At 43.5% G+C, this 22,876-nt stretch overlaps 2 protein-coding genes across 16 annotated transcripts in view; one reads left to right on the top strand and one right to left on the bottom strand.

The window, feature by feature from the left end:
* The window catches only part of LOC307220911 (TBC1 domain family member 7), a 41,764-nt gene that overhangs the window by 4,345 nt on the left and 14,543 nt on the right, over positions 1-22,876 (top strand). For 3 of the 7 annotated variants that reach the window (XM_079985092.1, XM_079985090.1, XM_079985091.1), the window contains exons 3-9: positions 1,391-1,471; positions 1,785-1,972; positions 2,782-2,919; positions 6,663-6,808; positions 7,302-7,431; positions 8,772-8,875; positions 10,609-10,703. In XM_079985092.1, coding sequence (XP_079841218.1) covers positions 1,391-1,471; positions 1,785-1,972; positions 2,782-2,919; positions 6,663-6,808; positions 7,302-7,431; positions 8,772-8,858 — 770 coding nt within the window. In that variant the 3' untranslated portion in view covers positions 8,859-8,875; positions 10,609-10,703. Of the gene's footprint in view, positions 1-1,390; positions 1,472-1,784; positions 1,973-2,781; positions 2,920-6,662; positions 6,809-7,301; positions 7,432-8,771; positions 8,876-10,608; positions 10,704-12,934; positions 12,999-14,033; positions 15,248-22,876 lie in introns of those variants that run through there. The other 4 variants (XR_013841152.1, XR_013841150.1, XR_013841151.1 and 1 more) reach the window with 4 other exon arrangements.
* Positions 13,248-22,876, bottom strand: part of PHACTR1 (phosphatase and actin regulator 1) — a 255,596-nt gene continuing 245,967 nt past the window's right edge. For all 9 annotated transcript variants that reach the window (XM_079984989.1, XM_079984993.1, XM_079984990.1 and 6 more), the window contains 3 exons: positions 20,221-20,361; positions 17,746-17,822; positions 13,248-16,369 (listed from right to left, as the gene is read on the bottom strand). In XM_079984989.1, the coding sequence (XP_079841115.1) occupies positions 16,354-16,369; positions 17,746-17,822; positions 20,221-20,361 (234 nt within the window). In that variant the 3' untranslated portion in view covers positions 13,248-16,353. The remainder of the gene's footprint in view (positions 16,370-17,745; positions 17,823-20,220; positions 20,362-22,876) is intronic.

Below are 22,876 nucleotides of genomic sequence, written 5' to 3'. Positions count from 1 at the left end.
AATGGTCAGAGATTATAGGAGTTGTAGTCCAGTTGCAGATTCCACATGTCTGGGGGATACTTCTTTATTTAAAAAACAGGTACTGTACTAGTTATTCTGTTGGGTTACTGAACTTGAGAATGCATATATGTATATGTATGTGTGTATAAACAGTATATGTGTGTATTTATGTGCATGTGTATAAATACACACACACACACATATGCACACACACTAAAGATGGCTTCATTTTAAAAACAACTAATTTTGTGTTTGTTCAGTTATCATTTATTTATTACACTTCACTGGTACAGTGGTTCCTTGGTTCTCAAACTTAGTCCGTTCAACTCCTGAAACGGTTCAAAAACGGAGGCGCGGCTTCTGATTTGCTGCAGGAGCTTCCTGTACTCAAATGGAAGCCGCGTCAGATGTCTGGCTTCCACAAAATGTTTGCAAACCGGAACACTTACTTCCGGGTTTGCAGCGTTCAGGAGTTGATTTGTTTGGGAGCCAAGCCATTCAAGGACCAAGGTGTCAGCATCGCCCTTTAGCCAGTGTCACCAACTGGACTCATCCACTTCAGCCCCGACTGGGCTAGGCGAGCTGGGTAGCACTTCCAGAGACCACCTTCTGTACAGGAACAGGTCAAAGTGCTGTAGACTCACAGCTTAGAGTTGTGAGCGCTGGATTCACTTCCACAAGAAGACAGTCGTCGCACAGCAGAGTATAGCAGAGCATAAACGACTCAGAGAGCAGCTCTGTAGAATATCTTCTTTATTCTATCTACAACTATAATACACAACTATATACAGAGCTAAATGAGGTCTAAACGAAAAAGCTGAACTGCACTGAGTGTCTGCAGCTGCTCTTAGCAGCAACCTTATCTATACACACGATCTCTCTCTAACACTCAGTCTCTCTCTCCGACACTTTGATGTGAGGCTGGAGCGGAATAAGTAGAGAGCAGAAACCACCCCTCCTCTCTGGAGAATCAGCAGAGCACATCAGCAGATTCTTGGATATGGGAGGGGTGAAATCTCCTCACAAGGTACCACTGTATTTCAAAAAGGCACCCATTTTGTGGTTTCAAATTTGTTTGCCTTTAATTGACAGCAGCTGATTAATCAACCAAAAACTCCTACAAACTATTTTACCCTTTACCATAAATCTTTTGAATATTGTGGCTAGGTTTTCATTTTGCAAAAGGACTAAAAGTGGAACAAGCATGTGTTTTAAATTGGGATTGTTAACCTTGAAGAGCCCGAATGATTCTTTGATGCCTCCTAGAAGCATGATTGGTGCGCTACACTTACAGATGTGTCCGGGTTGGCATCAGTTGCTGAGAACAGAGATGCTTCATAACACTGTTCAAGTTCTAAAATAGTATTTGTTCTTAAACCCCCCTTCACAGATATTGAGAAACTCTGCACATTCAGTCAGAGGTTTCCTCTCCCATCCATGTATCGGATCCTTGTGTGGAAGGTGCTTCTAGGTAAGATGATATGGGGAAAGCAGATTTTTCATTAGCAACATAAGGGCAGCTTTGGACATATGCTTAGTGTAATGCTAAGGAAAGCCAATCCATGCTTTGAATGCTCCATTGAAGAAGCCTTTGCATGACATCGGGGACAGGACTAGTTAATGCTCGCGTATTTGTTAAGTTCTTGAGCATTCCTTGTATCCATGGCTTATAGTACTTAGTTGATCAGAGAAAAACAACAACTGCTGTCAGAAGATCTAACCTTCCACCGCAACGTGCAAGTACATGCAAACCTAGTTCTCCTTTCTCTCTCTTCTTTTTCCAGGAATTCTTCCTCCTCACCATGAATCTCACGGGTTTGTGATGCAATGCCGAAAGGAGCAGTATAAGGACGTGCACCATGCGCTCCGAGTAATTCGCTTTATCAAGGATTCTACCCCACAGGTTGAAGTTTTCCTCCGAATATACCAGCTGGAGTCGGGAAAGCTTCCTCGGAATCCATCTCTCTCTTCGGTCAGTCGTGCTGAAATTTGCCCTCGACAATACTCCTTTGTATGAAGGCCCAAATCTTTTCCACCTGAAATTCTGCTAGAGTGAAGAAACTGTATAGTGGCCACATGAACTGCAGTATCTTGAGAGGTCAAATTCAGCCTTAACCAGAGATACTGTAAACAGGGCTTAGGGAAAGCACATTCTGGTACCATCTAGGGCAGCCACCCCCAAACTTGGCCCTCCAGATGTTTTGGGACTACGATTCCCATCATGCCTGAACACTGGTCCTGTTAGGGATGATGGGAGTTGTAGTCCCAAAACATCTGGAGGTCCAAGTTTGGGGATGCCTGATCTAGGGCATGTCACAGAATGAATTTCCCTTGTAGTTAGTGGCAAGAGTGGCAGACATCCAAGCTGAAAGTTGGCAGCCACAGTAGGATTGGGTTGCTGAGAAAATATCCCTCAGTATGGTGACCTTGAATGGGAAGGAAATCCCTGTCATATATACTCCCTGGAGAAGGTATAATTAGTCCTGTTTAGCACTTGGATGAGGCACCTATAGCTCACCAGATGTTGTTGTTGGACTAACTATCATAAACCTCAGTCAGGATTTTCAGTGGTCATGGATGATGGGAGTTGTAGTCCAGAAATATATTGGTGTGCCGCAACTTTGTCCTCCCTGTTTTAGCACATAACAGAACATGGTGGCACCTTATAACAGAGGAGCAAAATTATTATATGTTGTCAAATAACAAAGTTGACTGGAAAATGCTGTTCCGTGAATGTGTTGCCTCTTGATAATCCCATGCCATGGCTGCTTTGCTTTCCAGGAAGCTGAGGACGAGGTATTCCTTGCCATTGCTAAAGCTATGGAAGAAATGGTAGAAGATCACATTGATTGTTATTGGCTCATCAGTAGCTTTGTGAACCAGTTGAACAATAAGTACAAGGATTCAATACCACAGCTGGTAAGAGTATTATATGCATACATATCTGCATATCTATTCATCCCACACAGGAACAGAATATTGAGATTACAGGTATAGAAGTTGTACCGAGCACCATCTTCTATGTTGTTGCTGTTTCTGACAAGCTCTTACACAAATACCCTGTGTGGACTTGGAAACTGAATTATGCTCTGGATTCTTTTTGGGAGGGGACGAGGGAAATGCAGTGCAAGTTTCTAGAACAGCAGTGCAGTGACTAGTGGGTAGCTCAGGGCTGACTAATCTGTAGTCCTAGAGATGCAGCTAGGCTCCCATCTCCCAGCCAATGTGGCCAACAGACTTCTAATAAATATCACGGGGATTGGAATGACAAAGAATGGATGACAAAGAATGGATGACAAAGAATGCAGTCAAGGTTTTGGCATATATTCAGTTGTGTGTACAGTGGTACCTCCGGTTACAAATGGGATCCGTTCCTGAGGTCCGGCCGTATCCTGCAAATTCTGTAACCAGAGGACCACTTCTGTAGACGCACGCGGCGCTGCAGATCGCTTCTGCACTTGCACGAGCGGCAAACCCACTTCTGAAAATTTATTATTCCAAAAATGAAACCTTCATCTGGTTGTAAATATTAAGATTATACCAGCAAGAATGAGTCTTTCTGTAAAAAAAGAAAAAAAGATTTAAATGTAGACTTACTGACCAGTGATTTAAATTGTGATTTAAATCAAATTGATTTAAATCAAATCCACCCTGCCTAAGAGTCTTAGGCTGCCGCCCTTTGGCAGGGAAGGGGTTCAGCTTTGTTCTTGCACCGAATGAATGAGGCCAGTCCCTTGTTTCTCAGCAGCAGTGATGCAAATGACTGCAGAACCGCCTTCATTCCTTTCTTTTCCCATTCAAACCGGATGCCAGGCTCCATGCCTTAATAGAAAGAGAAGTTTGTAGAAATAATTTTTCAGTATCTATAAATAAGATTTGATAGGAAAACACTTTGGCTTGAACTTTCCTTAGGTGATGATGATTAAAAGAAACTTTCTATACTGCCCTTCATCCGAAGATCAGAGTGCTGTTTACAGTATAAAAACACAAAAAATACACATAGCACAATAACAAACTAAAACAATACTGCCCACAGTTTAAAAGGCCATAGATGGTTCAAATAGCCAAAGACCTGGGAGAAGAGAAATGTTTTTGCCTGGCACTTAAAGATATGTAATGAAGGCGCCAGGTGAACCTCCCCAGGGAGAGCATTCCACAGGTGGGGGAGCCACCACAGAAAAGGCCCATTCTACTGTTGTCTCCCTCTGGACCTCCTGGGATGTCCTCTCCCATCACTTTTGAAGACACTTGGAAATAGGGGCATGTGTCAGTTTCTTTCGACTAATGAAGAATAAGTGATTTTTTCAGATATATATATATATATATATATGAGAATATGAGATGTAGTTTAAGGAGAAGGGAACAGGAGGCAGATTTACATAAAATATGACATTATAGAGAGCCAGTTTTTTCTCACTGGTGCCAGTCCTATCTGAATTTCTTTAAATTATTAATAAAATCATGTTTATAGTAAAATATTCAGATATAATTGAAGACGAACAAATGAAAATAAACAAGCAGATGTTTAATTAATTGCTAACCTTGTCCAAAAGGTGTCCAGAGAGAACTGTTTGCTGAAGTGAAGAAAAGTGTGTGTGTGTGTGTGTGTGTGTGTGTGTGTGTCATTCAAAATAATAGAGTATTTCTGGATGGGAAGTTTGGGCTGCGTGTTCATCAGTATGCGGATGATACCCAGCTCTACCTCTCTTTTAAATCAGAACCAGTGAAGGCGGTGAAGGTCCTGTGTGAGTGTCCAGTGGAGGTCCAGTGGAGGCGGATGGAGGATGGATGGCGGCTAACAGATTGAGGTTGAATCCTGACAAGACAGAAGTGCTGTTTTTGGGGGACAGGAGGCAGACAGGTGTGGAGGATTCCCTGGTCCTGAATGGGGTAACTGTGCCCCTGAAGGACCAGGTGCGCAGCCTGGGAGTTTTTTGGACTCACAGCTGTCCATGGAGGCACAGGTCAAATCTGTATCCAGGGCAGCTGTTTACCAGCTCCATCTGGTACGTAGGCTGAGACCCTATCTGCCTGCAGACTGTCTCGCCAGAGTGGTGCATGCTCTGGTTATCTCCCGCTTGGACTACTGCAATGCACTCTACGTGGGGCTACCTTTGAAGGTGACTCGGAAACTACAACTAATCCAGAATGCGGCAGCTAGACTGGTGACTGGAAGCAGCCGCCGAGACCATATAACACCGGTCTTGAAAGACCTACATTGGCTCCCAGTACGTTTCCGAGCACAATTCAAAGTGTTGGTGCTGACCTTTAAAGCCCTAAACGGCCTCGGTCCAGTATACCTGAAGGAGCGTCTCCACCCCCATCATTCTGCCCAGACGCTGAGGTCCAGCGCCGAGGGCCTTCTGGCGGTTCCCTCATTGCGAGAAGCAAAGCTACAGGGAACCAGGCAGAGCGCCTTCCTGGTAGTGGCGCACGCCCTGTGGAACGCCCTTCCAGCAGATGTCAAAGCGATAAACAACTACCTGACATTCAGAAGACATCTTAAGGCAGCCCTGTTCAGGGAAGTTTTTAACGTGTGATATTTTACTGTATTTTTGGTTTTTATGGAAGCCGCCCAGAGTGGCTGGGGAGGCCCAGCCAGATGGGCGGGGTATAAATAATAAATTATTATTAAAGGTAAAGGTAAAGGTACCCCTGCCCGTACGGGCCAGTCTTGACAGACTCTGGTGTTGTGCACCCATCTCACTTAAGAGGCCAGGGGCCAGCGCTGTCCGGAGACACTTCCGGGTCACGTGGCCAGCGTGACATCGCTGCTCTGGCCAGAGCCAGAGCCAGAGCCAGAGCCGCACACGGAAACGCCGTTTACCTTCCCGCTGGTAAGCGGTCCCTATTTATCTACTTGCACCCGGAGGTGCTTTCGAACTGCTAGGTTGGCAGGCGCTGGGACCGAGCAGCGGGAGCGCACCCCGCCGCAGGGATTTGAACCGCCGACCTTTCGATCGGCAAGCCCTAGGCGCTGAGGCTTTAACCCACAGCGCCACCTGCGTCCCTAAATTATTATTATTATTATTACTGTGGAACCAGCGCTGCTTATGAACCCGTTTTTTTGTTTCGGTGTCCACACATTGCTGTGGTCAATGTGACAGCCCATAATTTTTTTCCCTTTTCATTCAATCTGGACTTCCTCTTACTTGTGAAAGGGGTGTGCTTATAATGTCACACATATATAATGTCAACATTGCCATGTCTGAACTCTATAGTTTTGGGAATGTGGGCTAATCTCTATCATGCATGTAAAATGCTGAAAAGCCACCCAACAGGGTTGAAGAGCAGGTAAAAACTCCCTGCTGATGACAGTTTCCTAGTATGTGTTGTTTCCTTCCCCATCTGTCTCCTTTTTTTACTAAATTAAGAATTGCTGTATTGTTACGAAGTCTCAAATTATTCAGTATATACTCTTTTTGGAGCCTCACAATCAATAAATATGGAAATGTTTAGTGAGCCGTACATTTTGGATCTGACCTTTGAAGAACATTATCTGACATGACATTTTTCACAGTGTGTCATGCTGAATTTTCTTTTCCCTTCTTTTTTTAAGGTGCCTTGCTGCTTGTGGTTTCTTGCTATAAATCCCTATGACAGTGAGATTTATTTATGGACATTGATATACTTTATCACTTCTCTTGACATTTATCCTGCAGCCAAAACTTTTGGAACAGTACCTGAGCCTTGAAGACAGCGGACTCTTAACGCATCTGAAGTTGTGTTCAGCAATGGACCATCTTCCTTACAATCTTTGGTTTAGAAAGTGTTTTGCAGGTTGTCTACCTGAATCCAGCTTACAAAGGTAGGCATCTTTCCTCTCCTGCCCAACTTGGATCAATCAGATCACTGTAGTGTCCTTGAAAATAATCTGTTGTCCATCTTTAGCCTACAACCCACAATACCACAAACTCCTGAGTAGTGTTCCCTCTCCCCTGACCGATGCTGCAGAGTACTTTTATAGATGGAGTATGTTAGCTGCAAGATACCTATAACCTCACCTCCAAACTCGGGAATGTTGCATGAATATGTTTTGACAAGTCAGAACTTTTTGACATTCTAAAACCTGACACTTAAGGTTATATAGGGAGTGATGCAAACTTTGGCATTTTGTGTTCCCTGCATCTTGCACCAAAGGGTGGAAGTGTGAGTTGTCATTTGCTGCTAAATGTCTTGGTCCTGCCATGACTGAGATACTATTTTGGTCAGGAAAGGGAAAAAACAACACTTCAGTACTAAATATAAATTATACCTATAAAATTGTAGGCATGCAGTTTTTATGACTCTGTCTTTTCTAGGGTTTGGGACAAAGTTATTAGCGGCTCCTGCAAAATTCTGGTCTTCGTTGCTGTTGAGATTTTATTAACCTTTAAAATGAAGTTGATAGCCTTGAATAGTGCAGGAAAGATTCAACAGTTTTTGGAAAATGTAAGTACTCTTCCACACACTAATATACTGCCCCCCCTGGAACTGCCCCCCCCCAAATAAGGGATTTGTTTTGCATATCAGATTTTTTGGGGAGAGAGGTGGTTGCGAGAGAAATCAACTGAGATTTTGCCCAGTGTTCAAGAGCTGCAATTAAAAGTTTGCAAAATTTTAAAAAACACAGTTCAGACATGGCATCAAACCATGATCCATGCTAATCATAGTTTGGTTTGAGCTTCCAAATGTAAGACTTTCACAATGGTTTCTGAATTCAGACATAACAAACCAAATTTAGCACAAAACACAGCCTGTGTGGCAGCTTCAGTATCCATGTTTTGTGAAGTGATCTAGGTTCAGATATAAAAACAGACCATGGTTTGTCTTGATGTCTGAGGGGAAAGGAGAGGATCGTCTCAGTGGCTGAGCCGGGCTCTGGAACTCATTCTTACCTGAACATGGCCTCCCGCTACACTCCCCTCCCATGGATTTGCATAAGATGGGCCAAAACATTCCTTTTTATAGGAGCACTTTTGAGCCATAAATAGTCACTGCCTTTCCGAGTAGCTTTGGTTAAGTTATGTTTAGCAGCAGTTTTGTGGGTTTCCCTCCTTTCTCTCTCTGCTGTTTTAATGCCTTACAGCTGCTTTCTTTTATTTATTTGTTGTTAATCTTATTTAAAAAATCATTTAAGATGTTATTTTAAATTCTGTTGCTAGCCACTTTAGGCTTATTGAGAAAAGACGGGCTATAAATGTTTTAAATAAATAGAACTCGTTGGCTACATTTAAGCAGGTTGCAGGATTAACTTGACCTTGCGACTCCCCCCCCCCCAACCCACCACGTGGTCAAACAAGTTCACAGACCACAATGCTGCATCAAGCCAGTTTATCTTTTTGTATTTGCATGAGTGGCCATTCCATGCACACACACTCCTATTTTCATCTGTGTTGGGGGGAAAGAGAATATCCTTGATGCAGGAACGGAAAGGAAAATAAAGAGTGGAATTGTTTGATATGGATGACCCAGTCTGGATTTCCAGGTGTGCTCTGATGCACGCTTGGACCTTTTTTTTGCAAGGAAAGTTCTCCTTTCACTTCACTAATAGGGGACAATTCCTCCCCACACCAAACTGTTTGCATGAAGGGAGCTACTTGTTACTTGAAACTAAACAAGCAAAGGAGTGTGCTCTGTGTGCGTGATTAGCAATTGGCGTGAATGGATATGGCAGGAGTTTGGAAGAGCAATCCTATAGTGACTGGTCTTTAGCTGCCTTTAGGTTTGCTGCCTGAGATATTGAAGTACTGGAATACCTCAAACTGAATATCTCTTTCTATCTTTTGTAGATACCTCAAGATAACACGGATGCAATAGTGAGCAAAGCGATTGAGCTGTGGCACAAACATTGTGGGACCCCTGCACATTCAGTCTGAGACCATGCTGCCCACCGGTACACTTTTATTTCATTTGCCTTCCCTTTGTCCTTCCTTCCTCAACAAAACCTACTTAAAATTATTTTAACAAAGGAGATGGGGGAGCAATAAAATTGCTGCCACCGTATCTGATGGAAGTGTATAATTATATCTAGAAGGGGTGGTTTTAAGTCATCTGAAGTCTGCAACACCTTGCCTGCAAGTAGAGTCTCATTTATATCAGTTGAGTTGGATTTGTTTCCAAGTAACCTTGTTTATGGGGTGTGCAAAACAGGAGCCATAATGAAGGACTTTTTTTTTTTACTCTCTGGAATAGATTCCTGCCTGGTTTTCTCTCACTCATTCCTCATGGCACTAATTTGGCTTTAATTCAATAAATCTGGTTAAACTGAGATGTTCTCCTGAACAGGAGCTGCCTCTTAAAACCCTGTTGCAGATTTTCAGATCCTTGCAAGGTCCTCCCATAGGGTTAGGAAACTGGCCGCACAGGCCTTGCCTCCAGGGTTACCTCCCGAGGTTCCTAGCATACGGATCCTCTTTCCCCACTGCACTGGAATGAACAGAAAGCAGCTTTGGCAGAGCTTCCCCCCTTTTACCTTTGCAGTCCAAGAGTGGGATATAGGAGGAGGCAACTCAAGGTACATAACAGAGTCATTCTGTTGGTTTCTCCTGCTCTTTATATTGGGGCAGAAGGGATTAGAGCTCTTTGCATGTGCCTTGTTCACATTTAGGGGTGTCAGGGGGTACAGTTAATGTTGGTCCTTGGGATATGTTTAGTTCAAAATTTGATCCCTGATTTGTTTGTTTGTATGTAGAAATTGTGTTCAGTGGTAGCTCCTGGCTGGAACTAGAGAGTCCCAAATACATAATTTTTAAAGTAGGTGCTGGTGATGACTACTGTGTAGGCTTCTGGATTATCCTTATTTTCTTGACATGGGCTCTTTTTTTGAGCTGGAACTCACCGGAACCCAGTTCCAGAACCTCTCAGGTGGGCGCTATTGCCATTATAAGAGAACAAGGGAGGCATTCAGGGTGAGCTCCAGCACCTCTTTTTCTAGAAAAACAGCACTGCTCTTGAGCTGTTTTGATCTGGTTTTTAGTTTTGGGATTAACAGACCTGTGGTGGGGGGCACTCTGTGAGTTAGATGATGTGGGGGCATCGCTGTCAGTTCTGCCGGCCCTCTGAACAGCTTGATACTGTGAACTTAAAGATTATCTCTATTGGATCAGGCCAGAGACCTATCCAGTCCAGCATTCTTTTTGCCCTGGTGGCCCACCAGATGGCTGTGAGAAGCCTGCAAGCAGGATATGATGGCAACTTCTCCTTCCTGCTGCTGTTCCCCAGGACCAAGAGGTGTAGTGGCTCTGATCCTGAAGACAGTATATAGCTATTTGGACTCGTAGCCATTGGTACCCATGAATTAGCCTGATTTTGAAGTCAATCCAATCTAGTGGCCATCATTTCCACAACTTGTGGCAGCAAATTCCATCGTTCAGCTATGCACTGTGTGGTGAAGTACCTCTTTTTTGCTTGTGCTGAATTGCCCAGCCTTCAGCTTCATTGGACTACAGGTTCTGGTATTATGAAGCAGGAGCAAAGCCTTTTCTCCATTCACTTTCTACACCTCAATCATGATCCTGGTTCATTGCCTTGCTTCTAAGCTTGAGTCTCCTCAGAGGACACAACTTTTCATTTTGGCAGTGTTCCTCCAAATCCCCTGATCACTTTGGTTTTCTGCTCCCTTTTCAGATCCACCCAGCATGTGAAACCATCACCAGCCAACCTGGGAGATCCCTCCAATCCTGGTAGGCAGTTAAGCACTGACAATAAAATACTGATTCTCACAGGCTTGGTACGTGATGTCCTTTTAACTAAAATAAAACGCCAGGTTCCTTTGCCTTTCAAAAGGTCCCTCTGTGCTGCTCTTCCTTGCATCATGGTTTGCTTTTCATTTTAAATTGTTTAAAAATTTAGTTGCCTTGCCTAGTGATGTGGAAAGTTGTGACTTAAGTAGAGGAATGTTCACTCAACAGCTCCTTTACTCTCTTCGCTTCCTTTGCCCACTCTGTTCCCTTACCTTATGCAGCAAGGAGAAGTGTTCCCCCTATGCCTGAGTCTTTTGCTCCCTGTGTGCCTTGCCAGTGTTTGAGCTACAGCTCCTATCTGGCACAAGAGTTGAAATCCAAAACTTATGCAGGGCAGCAGCTTGGGGAAGGGTGCCCTAGATAACCAGCCTCATGTTTCCTGTACCCTTTGTGTTTGGAAAGCGCCTTTTCCACCATCCCACCCACTTGTCAACTTTAATGGTGTCCCAGTCCTCTGTGCTCACCTCCATATTGATGTTCCTCAGAATGTTAGTACTTTCATACAATAGTAGTGTTATATAACCCATTATTACATTAGACCATGTAATGGATCCTAACTGGTTAACCAGCTGAAGCATGCAGGGTAGCAACTGTGCCCATTTTAGATGATGCTAGCATGCTAGCAGAATATTGACACCCTCCCCCCCCCCCCCATTTCAGCCTTCTGCTTTATTAATTTGGGAAACTCTCAGTCTTGCAGAATGCTCAGCTCTCCTAATCCGTGTGCTTCGACCGCAGATTACTTTAATATGGCAGAGAATGTGGTCAGTACAGTGGTACCTCGGGTTACGTATGCTTCAGGTTACAGACTCTGCTAACCCAGAAATAGTGCGTCGGGTTCAGGATGAGAACAGAAATCGGGCTCCGTTTCAGGTTAAGTACGGACCTCCGGAACGAATTAAGTACTTAACCTGAGGTACCACTGTAGTTGCTTTCTGATAAAATCCCTATTTATGACTGATGTTGGTGTTAACCATCTTCCATCAACCGTGTCAGTTAGTGCATGGATGCTGAGACGCACAGCTGTAAACCACTATTTAAAGCTCAGGTGCCAGACTATTAAAAAAACAACCCAGAAACCCCCAAACCTTTTCCTCTGTGGAACGCTGGTGCTACTTGAAGTTGATGCGATGAGATAAACGAGCTGTGCTGAACTTTTCACACGAACAATAGCAATTTTAGATCAATGTTTTTTAAAGGCTGCAAGAAGCCTTCTGCAGTGTCTAGAAGTCAATCAAACGCCGCCATTTAAATGTCAGTGGAAAGTTCATATCTAATCACCCTGTTGTACGTACAAAGAATAAGATTGCAGAGAGAATTTTCCTTTTGTGCATTGTGTTACTCAGTTTGTGGCATGTTCTTTCATCAATAAGTCTGTTTCGTATTTAGGGGTGGGAGGTGATGAAAGCAAGTAAGCCTTTTGGTAGAGACCCAACTAGTTATGTAGAATCTAGGGTTGCCATATATTCAGAAACTTTTTGGCTTTTTTTGCAAAACCTTGAAGAAAAAAAAGCTAGATTTTCGCTTTTTGAAATAGTGCACTGATTGCCAGGGTTGCCATAACTATAGTGTTTCGGGTTTTCTTGCTCTCTTTCATAAAATTAGAAAGAACAAATTATAAATTTTCTTGTTATAATAAGAAGCAGGGCTTTTTTTCCCTAGCTGGAGCTCACCAGAGCTCAACTCTGGCACCTCTCAGGTGGGTGCCATTGCCATTCTAAGAGAAGCCCATGTGGTGAGCTCTGGCACCTCTTTTTCTAGGAAAATGGCACTGATAATAAGGTTCTGTCAGAGTTACACCAGTGTAGCTTTGGCACAGCCAAAGCCAGAGTTATTCCTGAAAAAGCAGTGTGGGTGGTGGCGGCAAGGCGAGACTTGCCCCTTTTCCAGGCTCCTTTTGGCTCTGTCACATGACCTAGCAAGTTACACTGGCAGAAAGGGTGTTCCAAATCAAAAAATGGCATGTAAGATTACACCAGCATAATTTACCTTGGCATATATTACTCTGGCTTCCTATAGTTTGGATTGCTCTGCCAGCCACTCAAACGATGCTGATTTATACTTCCTGGTTATCTGTGTTCCTTGTTACGTTTCCTGCATGCTAGAGGGAGCAATTCTGCAAAGAAAGGGCCCCTTTGAGCTTTTAGCCACTATCATGTTGTTGTTCAGCATTCAGTTGGTTCTGGTTTGTTGTTGTTTATTGTTTGTAGTGAGACTCAAGTTGCTGTTTAGTGGCCTGGAAACCTAAACAGGAAGGAAGGCAGCATATTCGAGGTAAATAAATTAGATGTCACTTCCGTGCAGCTTGCAGCCCTGCATCATAAATAACTGTAGAATCAATAGCAGGCAAGGAAAAAAAGACAACGTTTTTTCTTTTAAAATGATTTTTTTTAAAGAAACTGCATACATCAGAGACAATTTAAATACCATGCAGTTTCAATATGTACAAAAACCCTAGGATGTAGAGATTCAGTTTTAGTGTTTCCTCTAGGTATTTACATTTTGTTCTGGTTTTTACTCCCCCCCCCCCATACAGCCATAATCTGTTAAATTACAATACTGGAAGATCACAGGTTTGACTGTCACCACATTCACTCCTATACAAAGACAAAACTATGTACATACACTTGACTTGGAGAGTAACTGGAAAATGCACTGGTTCCAGAACCACTGAGATGCTCAGGTGTACCCTTCCCTTGCTTTTCTGTTCACACAAGAATAAAGTTCGGCTGGATGAACAGGCGGGTGCAGGGAACAATTTTCAACGCTGTTTGCCATATGCAGCAACATCTTCAAATCACTACCCTTTGACAGATTTTGAGGGAGGGAGGAAATGGTTTTTGTCCATGCAGCAAGAGAAATTGCAGCTCTGTGCGAGATAACCTTCATCTGCATGTGAATCATAGAGGCATATTTAAGTGAATGCAAAAGTTCACTGCTCATGCTAGGGGAAATAAATGAGACATCTATGCAACCCCTGCTGAAATGAATGGAAGCAGGATGACAGTAAAGCCCCATCTCCATAGATTTCAGAGGGAAAGCATTGCATTAGGCATTTGTAGTGGAGTGCACACTTCCCGTCACCTGTGATCACTGTGCTAGGGGAACAGTTGAATGGCTCTGCTCCAGGCAAGACAAGCATTAAGCAGACTTGAAAAGTAAGCCATTTTTCAAATGAAAGTTTCGCTAGATCCATTTCTATGTTACAGGGGGAAATAAATATCCATTTGTTTAGTGCTACTTTTTGGAAGTGAATACAGTGCATTGCCTTGATCCAATAATTGGCTTCTTTCTTTGTTTGCATGGTAGGGACACTGAGGTTTTGGAACAGGTGTTTTGCACACGCAAGCCTGCTAGGAACCTGCCTGCCTGCAGAAAACAAGCAAATTCAATGTTCCATGCAATAGCCCATTGCATGCAAGTAAAGGAAGCCGCTAAGGGTCAGCAGAGTGGACCCATCTATTTCCAAATGTACCTATGGGCACAACGGCAAGACAGTATGTAGTCACTCCCAGATCAGCTCAATGGTATCTTAATGTAAGGCAAGGGGGCATCTTCAAAGAAGTGCCACTGTACTAGCTCTGGAAGATGCTCCTTTGCACGTGGATAACACTGGGCTGAGCGCTAGGTCTTGAAAAGCTACAAGACTTGTGAATAGGCTCCCCAATTGCATGTGTTAAGTGCTAAACTGATAGCCCAGCCCACTTGGAAATTAATGTTGGCAGAAATGTGGGAAAAGACTCAGCATACTTCTTTAACCAAGTGTATCACAAATCACAGTAAAACCAGAATAAGTGGTTTCACTTGCACAGAATTTGGCAATCTTATTGTTAGGAGGAAATGTTCTACCTTGTCTGGTTTGTAACCGTAGCCATAATCTGTATTTTTAACTGGCACACGGGGGATAAACCAGCAGGTAAATTGACCCCTTGTGCGTCCTCCAAGCCACTCAGTACAGAATGCTGAGCCTTGCCCTGTGCTTCAACGAAGAAAACAGACCCATAACCACACCTTGTGAATCCCCTGGCATCCTACCACACAACTGTTGATAAATGCGTAATATGTAAAAGCTTTTCACAGCATTGTGCCCACTCACTAGCTGTGGTGCCCAGTGATGGTGGGGAATGCCTTATCACCCCAGTGTAGCCTCCTCAGCTAAAAAAAGTAAGGAAAAAAAAGTGCACCACTAAACAGGCCTGCTTTTATTTGACTCGGGCTGAGGAAGAGAGAGGGCCTTTTCCACGGGGTGAGGAGAAAATGCAGGTTACCAAGTGTTCTGTTCAAAAAGAAAAGTTATGCTGCCCTATACAAACTTCTTAACACCAGTGGAAAAGTGTGAGAAGTGAACTTCACTTGGGAGAGGCATGCTCAGGGCTCAGCTGCTGAAAGAGAGTGGGGGTTCCTTACCAGGAGGCATCAAATTGGTGGGCTTTGCCAAAGTGCTATCAAAGACAGGGATCTGGAACACTATCCAATGTGCAAGGGTCATCCTATTAAGAGAAGAGCCAATGCCTTAACAACAACAACAACAACAAAAAAACCCCTCCACAAATCCAATCCAAATGCTTTGGTTCTCAGTATCATGCTGGGACATTCATGACCACATATTTTGTTATTTACACCAGGTAGTGTTCTACACAACAGAAATCCCAGCTCTTAAAAAATAAACGTATCCATGCGCACAGAGCAAAATTGACCCTACAATGATCTTGAGCTCCTTTCTTCTCTGCACTGCACACCTTACGGGACCTGCAGCATCTAAGTAAAGTTGGTGTGCTGTATCAATTTGGTTAACTGGAAGGAGCTGCTCTGCCATCCAGCCTCTTTATGCAGGTGTAAATGAAAGCAGGAAGTTACCAAGCAGGGCAAAAGGCATCCTGACTCGTTCTGTCCGTAAAGGTAATAAGCATGTTACTGAATATCCCTGTAATAATCGGCAACAATTTCAAAACATCACTTTTTGCAGCAAAGGGGGGAGGGGGGTCACTTGAATGAAAGAGATGGGTGACAAGGAATCTTCTGGGTGTTTCCCTCACAAAACAAATGGGTGACAGCCAGCCAGCCAGCCAGCCAAGAGATCCTCCAGGGATGATTCTTGTGAAGTGTCAAAGATAGGTAGATCCTCTGAGCGGGTCTTGGCCTTCCCCCGCATCTTTCTAAGGTGCTCTCAAACAGAAAGAAGTGATTGCTCAAAGTGTTGACCCAGAAGGATGGTAGGCCTTGTCTGAGCTTTTGTCCAGCAGGTCTATGCCCAACACCAACTGGCTTCAGCTTTCTTTGGAGTCAGATGGGAGATGCTTGAAGGAAGACGGGATGCATTAACGGCTGATCTTGGATGAGGATGGGGAATCCACACAGCAGAGTTTCGAAAATGAGTGCCAACTCCTGGCCCAATTCTTGTCATGGGTGGCTTCGGTTGCTGAAAGTTGTCCCAACATGTCTCATGATGTAGTTCTACCAAGTACAGGAAAACACAAGCTTCCCTGTTGTTGTCGTCTTCTTCCTCCTCTTCTTGGTTTTTAAAAAGGCAGTCCAGGAAATTTACATTGTACATTAACAGAGAAGTGAATGGTACCAGCACTTATGGTTCTTTCCAGATATGTTTTGAAGATGGTGGAGTGCTCAATTTCTATGGTCTATGAAACCTAAAATTAAAAAAGGGGACGGAGAAGGAAAAGAAAGTAAATCCAGTTGTGTTTGAATGAGTCAACCAATTTGATGGTTGCATATTTTTCCCCAAACATTCAGAATCATGACAGAGCTTTGTGTCTGAAATATCCAATAAAAACCTAATCCCTCAACAGTCCTGCGAACCATAGAGAAGTGAGTTGGGAGTTGCTGTGGGAATGAAGACCTCTCAACAATTCATCCTTATAGGTGGGATGGCACATAGCAACCTTCTCCAACCTAGTGCCCACCGGACATTTTGAAGTAAAACTACCATCAGCATGCTGGCTGGGGCAGACGGAAGGTGTAGTGCAAAGCATCTGGGGGGCACCAGGTTGGGGAAGAACTGGGTAGCAGAAGGACTACCAGGTTGTCTTCCTGGGAATGGAAGAGATTAATTCTACCCAAAGCCACTGTGACTGTCCTAACTGACTTGCACATTCTAAGAATCCTCAATTATATTCCTCCACCAGAGAGTCATTCATACATAAAACTACCGTGCAACTGTTGTGTGAACTACACTGCAATATGTCATAAGAGGTTCCCGGGGTCTTTTATTTTACACAGTATTTCACTCTCATAAGAGCTCCTTCATCTGCCACAAGAGAAAAGCAACACATACACATATTAAGTCTGCCCATTACTCATTTCCATAATGGCACAAAGATCTCATTACCTTCCTAATGATTTTATAATAGGGGCTTATTGGGGGTTTGTGTAAGTGGGATGACTCAACAGCATAAAAATCAAGATGGAGGGGGGGATAGGTACAAATAGACATGGAAAACGAGCCCTGGTGGTTTCTTGTCACAGGGTTAGGAGGGTAGGATTCTGTGTTCAAATAGATAAGAGGTTCCCCAGTATAACTGGCCCATACACAAACACACTCCATGCAACATTCAATCCTTTGGTCTGACCCAGCAGGACTCTTCGTAAGTTCTTAAATTCTGTGATACAAAGTTGAGTGGTACAGCAGCGTTTTCAGAAACAGAAATGTAGACCTTTATTACCCATCTGGAAAAAATTCCAGGGCTAAACCACCCCCCTTTGCATAATAATAGTAAATATATGTATACACCATTCCTGCCATGTTTCTGCTTCTATGGAAATGAAGCTGCAAATGTAGTTGCAAATTTCATTGTATACAGCCCAAGGCAAGCCTTACATCTAGTAAATACTACAGATCAATAGTATACAAAAAAATTAAATACATACTGACAATGAAGGGCTCCTGGAGTTTTTTTTAAACCAAATATTTGTCAGAGCTACATATGGGCCTTATGCTGATGGAGTTTGTACTGGAAATCTGCTTTTTCAGTAATTTTTAATTATTATTTTTAAAAAAGCATCTCACCTTGTTAAATGCCTGCTTAATTCGTGAACTTCCATTTCAGTGCTTTTAAACTCATTGAGCTCTTTGCGAATTGCCGCCTGCAGGGGACAAATAGAAGCACGTAAATATGCAGCTGAAAAGCAGTCTGAAGGTACATTCCACTTTTCTAAATTATGAATAGATGGGCACTAAATAGAAAGTGGTCTGTCTCTTACCAGATCAGTAGCTTGCTAGAGCCACCACTCGGAATGTGATACGTTATAGCAGCCTGGGTGACACTTGGGATGCTCACCTGTCAGTGTGTTGTACACCTGGATCCAATACATATTGACTAGAAGCAAGGGCCACGGTCTAATGGGACGTTTCTCCCAAGTATGCATGCACAGAATTGCTGACTATTTTAAGAAAAGGATAACTATTCTAGCTGCTGTGAACAGGAAGGAAATTAATTCTTTAGATATAAGGGTAGAATTTAGGGTTAAATCTAGTGAGAGTAAAGCAATTGCCGAATTAGGAGAGATAGATAAAAGACTTTCCCCCAAAAGGCATCGACCATGGTACACTCTCACCAAATATGAAAACAGGAACCTCGTGCAGTTTTTGATCTTCAAAATGGCTTGTGCTGTAGAAGGCAAAAACTCATGCACTTGTAAATACTGAGTGTGCATTTGACACGTATGATGGCTGTATTTTATTTCAAGGGGGGGGGGGAGTCCAGGTTGCATGAGCTTTTGCCTGCTAGCCACAGAAGAAGCCACGAGGCAGAGACATACTTCTTGAGTTCCCTTGTCCTTTGCTGGTGAGTTTGGTACTCATTCCTAGTTCTTACACACTGGACTTTGGGAACACAGATCTGCCAAACATAAATCATCACACCAACCAGGAAAAAGACAGATTTAATGGAGATCACTCTGCCTGAAGGTCATCACTACTTAAATCTTACGACCTGGGTCTTTTGCTGCTGAAGACCCAACAACCTCAGACCACATTTCAATTTCTACTAGAGATTCTTCTACATCAATCTAATAGTGTCAAAAGAATTTTCAAAAGGGGTATATCACATCTTTCAAGAAGTCAAATCTTGTCCGTCAGGAGCATGGGCAAATACCATGGAGCATTAACTGTCTCCTTTTAGTGAAAGCTGTCAGTTTGACTTTCCTCCAAGCTGTGATAAAGCATCCTCACAAACAGGAATAGACATGCCACTAACTGCAGGAGGACTATCAGGCTGCAAAGATGAACTCTCCGGAAGAGTGCACATGACCTCTTCTTCTAGCACACAAATGTTGAGTGATTTATAATGTATCTGTGTTATCTCCTGTGCTGCTTATTTTTCGCCATAGGTTCTGTGATGGCAGAAATCCACACAGAATCAATGGGGGCTTGATAGGCTAGACTGTATCCTGAGAGGCCAGATCTAACTCAGATCTAACCAAGACTGGTGAAAGACTGTGGTTTTTAAGAGGGCTGGGTGTGGTTTGAAAGGGGTACCATTTTCCATGGAAAAATACCTTTTATTCTACTGTCTCCAGTCAAACAGTTTTGGGAGATAGGTGTAAGATAGGTGGTGTGTTGCAAGAAGGCCTCTTTTTGTAACTCAAGATACTTGGTACGTTAAACCAGACATTAAAGAGACCACTGGGATTGAGAATAAAGATTGACAAAACATAGCTATCACCTTAAGAAACACAGACCTGATTGTCACTCCATGGTTGAATATGTGGCAAGCCTGAGTGCCACGGTAAGTAAACACAGAATAATTTCTTATCTCAGTTCTGTGGTATCCTGTACAGAAACAGCTTGCAAAATCTATTCCTCTGGTGGAATTGCTCAGCAAAAAAATGCATGCAAGTGTTGTCAACAAAGTATTTCTCAAATAATTACAGGCTTGATTTCCCTCATTCCAGGTTTGGTGATGGTGTAAATGTCCTACAGATTTACTGGAATTAATGCAAATTTAAGCAAGTGTAAGCTAATGTTTGTGATGGGAAAATTAAAGAGACTTGGCAGGGAAAGCACAAAAAATCCAGTTGTAGCGCCATCAAACAGGCATGCTTTAAGAAGCAATTCTTTTGCAAATTCCTTGTATGAGCTGACTTGAACTGCACCTCCTAGACTATTGTGCAGATCCAACCACAGTCATCCTTTGGTTTTTGCACTTCCCCAAATTTTCTGATGCAATTTTTGGCTCAACAGCTTATAAAAATGTGTACATCAAGATAAAAACACACTTAAGCATTCATTCTTTGGGAGAAAAGATGTTCAAAAATGCATATTTCAATATGAATTTCTGTGCATTGAAGTAACCATAGATTAATTAACAAATGGGCTTATGCAAATAGACTTATGTAAGGACATTGTGGAGGGTGCTGATGAGCTCCCATCATCAGTGACTATGGACCATGCTGGTTGGGGCTGATGAAAATTACAGTCCTACGTTAGCTACCCCTGCATTAGACCAAGGTTCAAGCCCAAGGCTTCCCCTAAGCTACGTACCTTGTCAGCAGCTGTGAGCCGTGTCCATGGCTTGTCTGCCCGCCTGTCATAGTCCTGAGCATCTGCCACTTCCACATAATCACTAAAGCGGATGAGAATTTTCCTTTCGCGCAGCTCTTCTACTGTAGGCCTTTGACTTAGCTGTAGGGCAAAAGAGAAGTGTTCCAAAATGTCATTCTTCCCCAAAGCGATACACTGATTTCTTGTGCTGACCAAAGGGAAGGGGAGAGGGGAAGTTAAGAGAAATGCTGCTTTATTTTCCAGTTCCTCATCTGTGTCCAGTGGCTGGTTTTTAACTGCTGTTTCTGCCATCTTAACATTAGATGTGAGGCCACCAAGAGACATCTCTTGTACTAAAAGGCTGCCTATTATTTCTGAATACTGGACTGAATGCATGATTTGTTAATTTCACACCCACCACTGATTCTTCATAACTCCATCAAATGTTGAGGGAGTCCAAGACAGGGCTCCTTGTTAAAGTGCCTTCTTGGTGGTGGCATCATGGATGTGCAATGTCCACTTTTCAAAAACTAGAGAAAACTTACCTGATATGTCAGACTGTAGAGACACATGGAGGCAATTAACACTGCTTTCCTTGCTTGCTCTTTATGACTCTGCATTTATTTGATTTCATGGTACTTTTTTCCATAGAAAGTAAGGCTGAAGTAGGTTGATTAAGCTTCCCCAGTTGTTACTTCCAGCCCAATTACATGCACATTTAATCAGAATTATTGAGGAGGAGTATATGGGGCAGTAGGGACGCAGGTGGCGCTGTGGGTTAAAGCCTCAGCGCCTAGGACTTGCTGATCGAAAGGTTGGCGGTTCGAATCCCTGCGGCGGGGTGCGCTCCCGCTGCTCGGTCCCAGCGCCTGCCAACCTAGCAGTTCGAAAGCACCTCCAGGTGCAAGTAGATAAATAGGGACCGCTTACCAGCGGGAAGGTAAACGGCGTTTCCGTGTGCGGCTCTGGCTCGCCAGAGCAGTGATGTCACGCTGGCCACGTGACCTGGAAGTGTCTCCGGACAGCGCTGGCCCCTGGCCTCTTAAGTGAGATGGGCGCACAACCCCAGAGTCTGTCAAGACTGGCCCGTACGGGCAGGGGTACCTTTACCTTTACCTATATGGGGCAGTAGTCAGATATGCTGTTGGTGGCCTACCAACTGAAAGAGCATTTGGCATGCAACAATCTTCATTGTACCAAAACAATTATTTCTAATGCAGTGATGTAAAAAAAGTAGGACAACAGTGCTCGGAGAGGTCTTCACAAATCTGTCATACTTCTGTCATACTGTTAAGTCCGTATATTTAATAGTTGGTGATAGGCATTTACCCAAGAGCAGAGTATGGCTGAAAAGGACTTATATTCCCCTTGAATGCACTGAACTTTTAATAAAGTAAGCAGAATTACAGGGATTTTCCAAGGGTTGGGGCAACCTGTTGAGATCAGTATGTTACACAAATGCCTCTCTTAAATTATGTCCAATCAGTTTCATCTTTGCAACCATAGATAAGAGCGGCATTTTTGTTCCATTTGTCAGGAGCTACTCTAATCACAATTCTGGAAGAATGCTGCAACCCTAAATTTGATCTTAGGTCCTGTTGATGCTAGGCCTTATCTCTTACAACTATCTAGACTGACTTTATGTTTAATTTAATTTACATTCAATAACAGGGGTGAATTAAGGGCTTTCCTTTCATGGCCATGCCAGTGGAGATTCAATGGCAAGCTTTAGGGCTGCCTAAAATAGAATCCTTTCCCCAGCCTATAGAAGAGGCGAGAAACCTGAAATGAAATAGCTGAATTCACTTTGGGGACTTGGGGAAAGGTTTACCAAGTCCATGCTACTCATGGGAGCATGACCACTCTACCAAGTAGGACCTTGTAATGTCAGTCCAACAATGGCCTCATGCTTTATGATCTGATACTGGTGCAGCAGTTGATAACCTAATCTTAAATGTGTTTTTGGACTGGGATGTGGGGACTATGAAGAATATCACGCCACTTCTACTAAAACGCTATTAACTGGAAAAGTGGCTGGAAGCTTAAGGACGTCAACAAAATTGGTCCCGGTGATTCAGCAAAAGTGGTTGCTACAGGGGTTACACAAATCCCTATTTTTTTGTAACCCCTGCAGTATTTTTCAGAGATACAGTGGTGCCCCGCAAGACGAATGCCTCGCAAGACGAAAAACTCGCTAGACGAAAGAGTTTTCCATTTTTTGAGGTGCTTCGCAAGACGAATTTCCCTATGGGCTTGCTTCGCAAGAGGAAACGTCTTGCGAGTTCTTGCGAGTTTGTTTCCTTTTTCTTAAAGCCGCTAAGCCGTTAATAGCCGCTAAGCCGTTAATAGCCGCTAAGCCGTTAATAGCCGCTAAGCCACTAATAGCCGTGCTTCGCAAGACGAAAAAACCGCAAGACGAAGAGACTCGCGGAACGGATTAATTTCGTCTTGCGAGGCACCACTGTATAGGGTTGTATTAAGGTGAACAGAATTCCAGTCCCTTCCCCTCCCTCCCCTCCCCCCGCAGCGCCCTCTTCTCCCCCTCTCTTCAAAATCTGCTCTAGAGCATTGGACCCTCTGCAGGAGATTCTGAGGCCATGCAAGGAGCTGAAGGGGGAAAGAGAGGAAAGGAAAGCTAGAGTTGTGTGAGTGGAAC

The sequence above is a fragment of the Podarcis cretensis genome (genome assembly GCF_951804945.1).
Source record: "Podarcis cretensis genome assembly, chromosome: 7".
Taxonomy (NCBI): domain Eukaryota; kingdom Metazoa; phylum Chordata; class Lepidosauria; order Squamata; family Lacertidae; genus Podarcis; species Podarcis cretensis.
The sequence above is the reverse complement of the archived record's forward strand: the minus strand, read 5'-3'. Positions and strand labels throughout refer to the sequence as shown.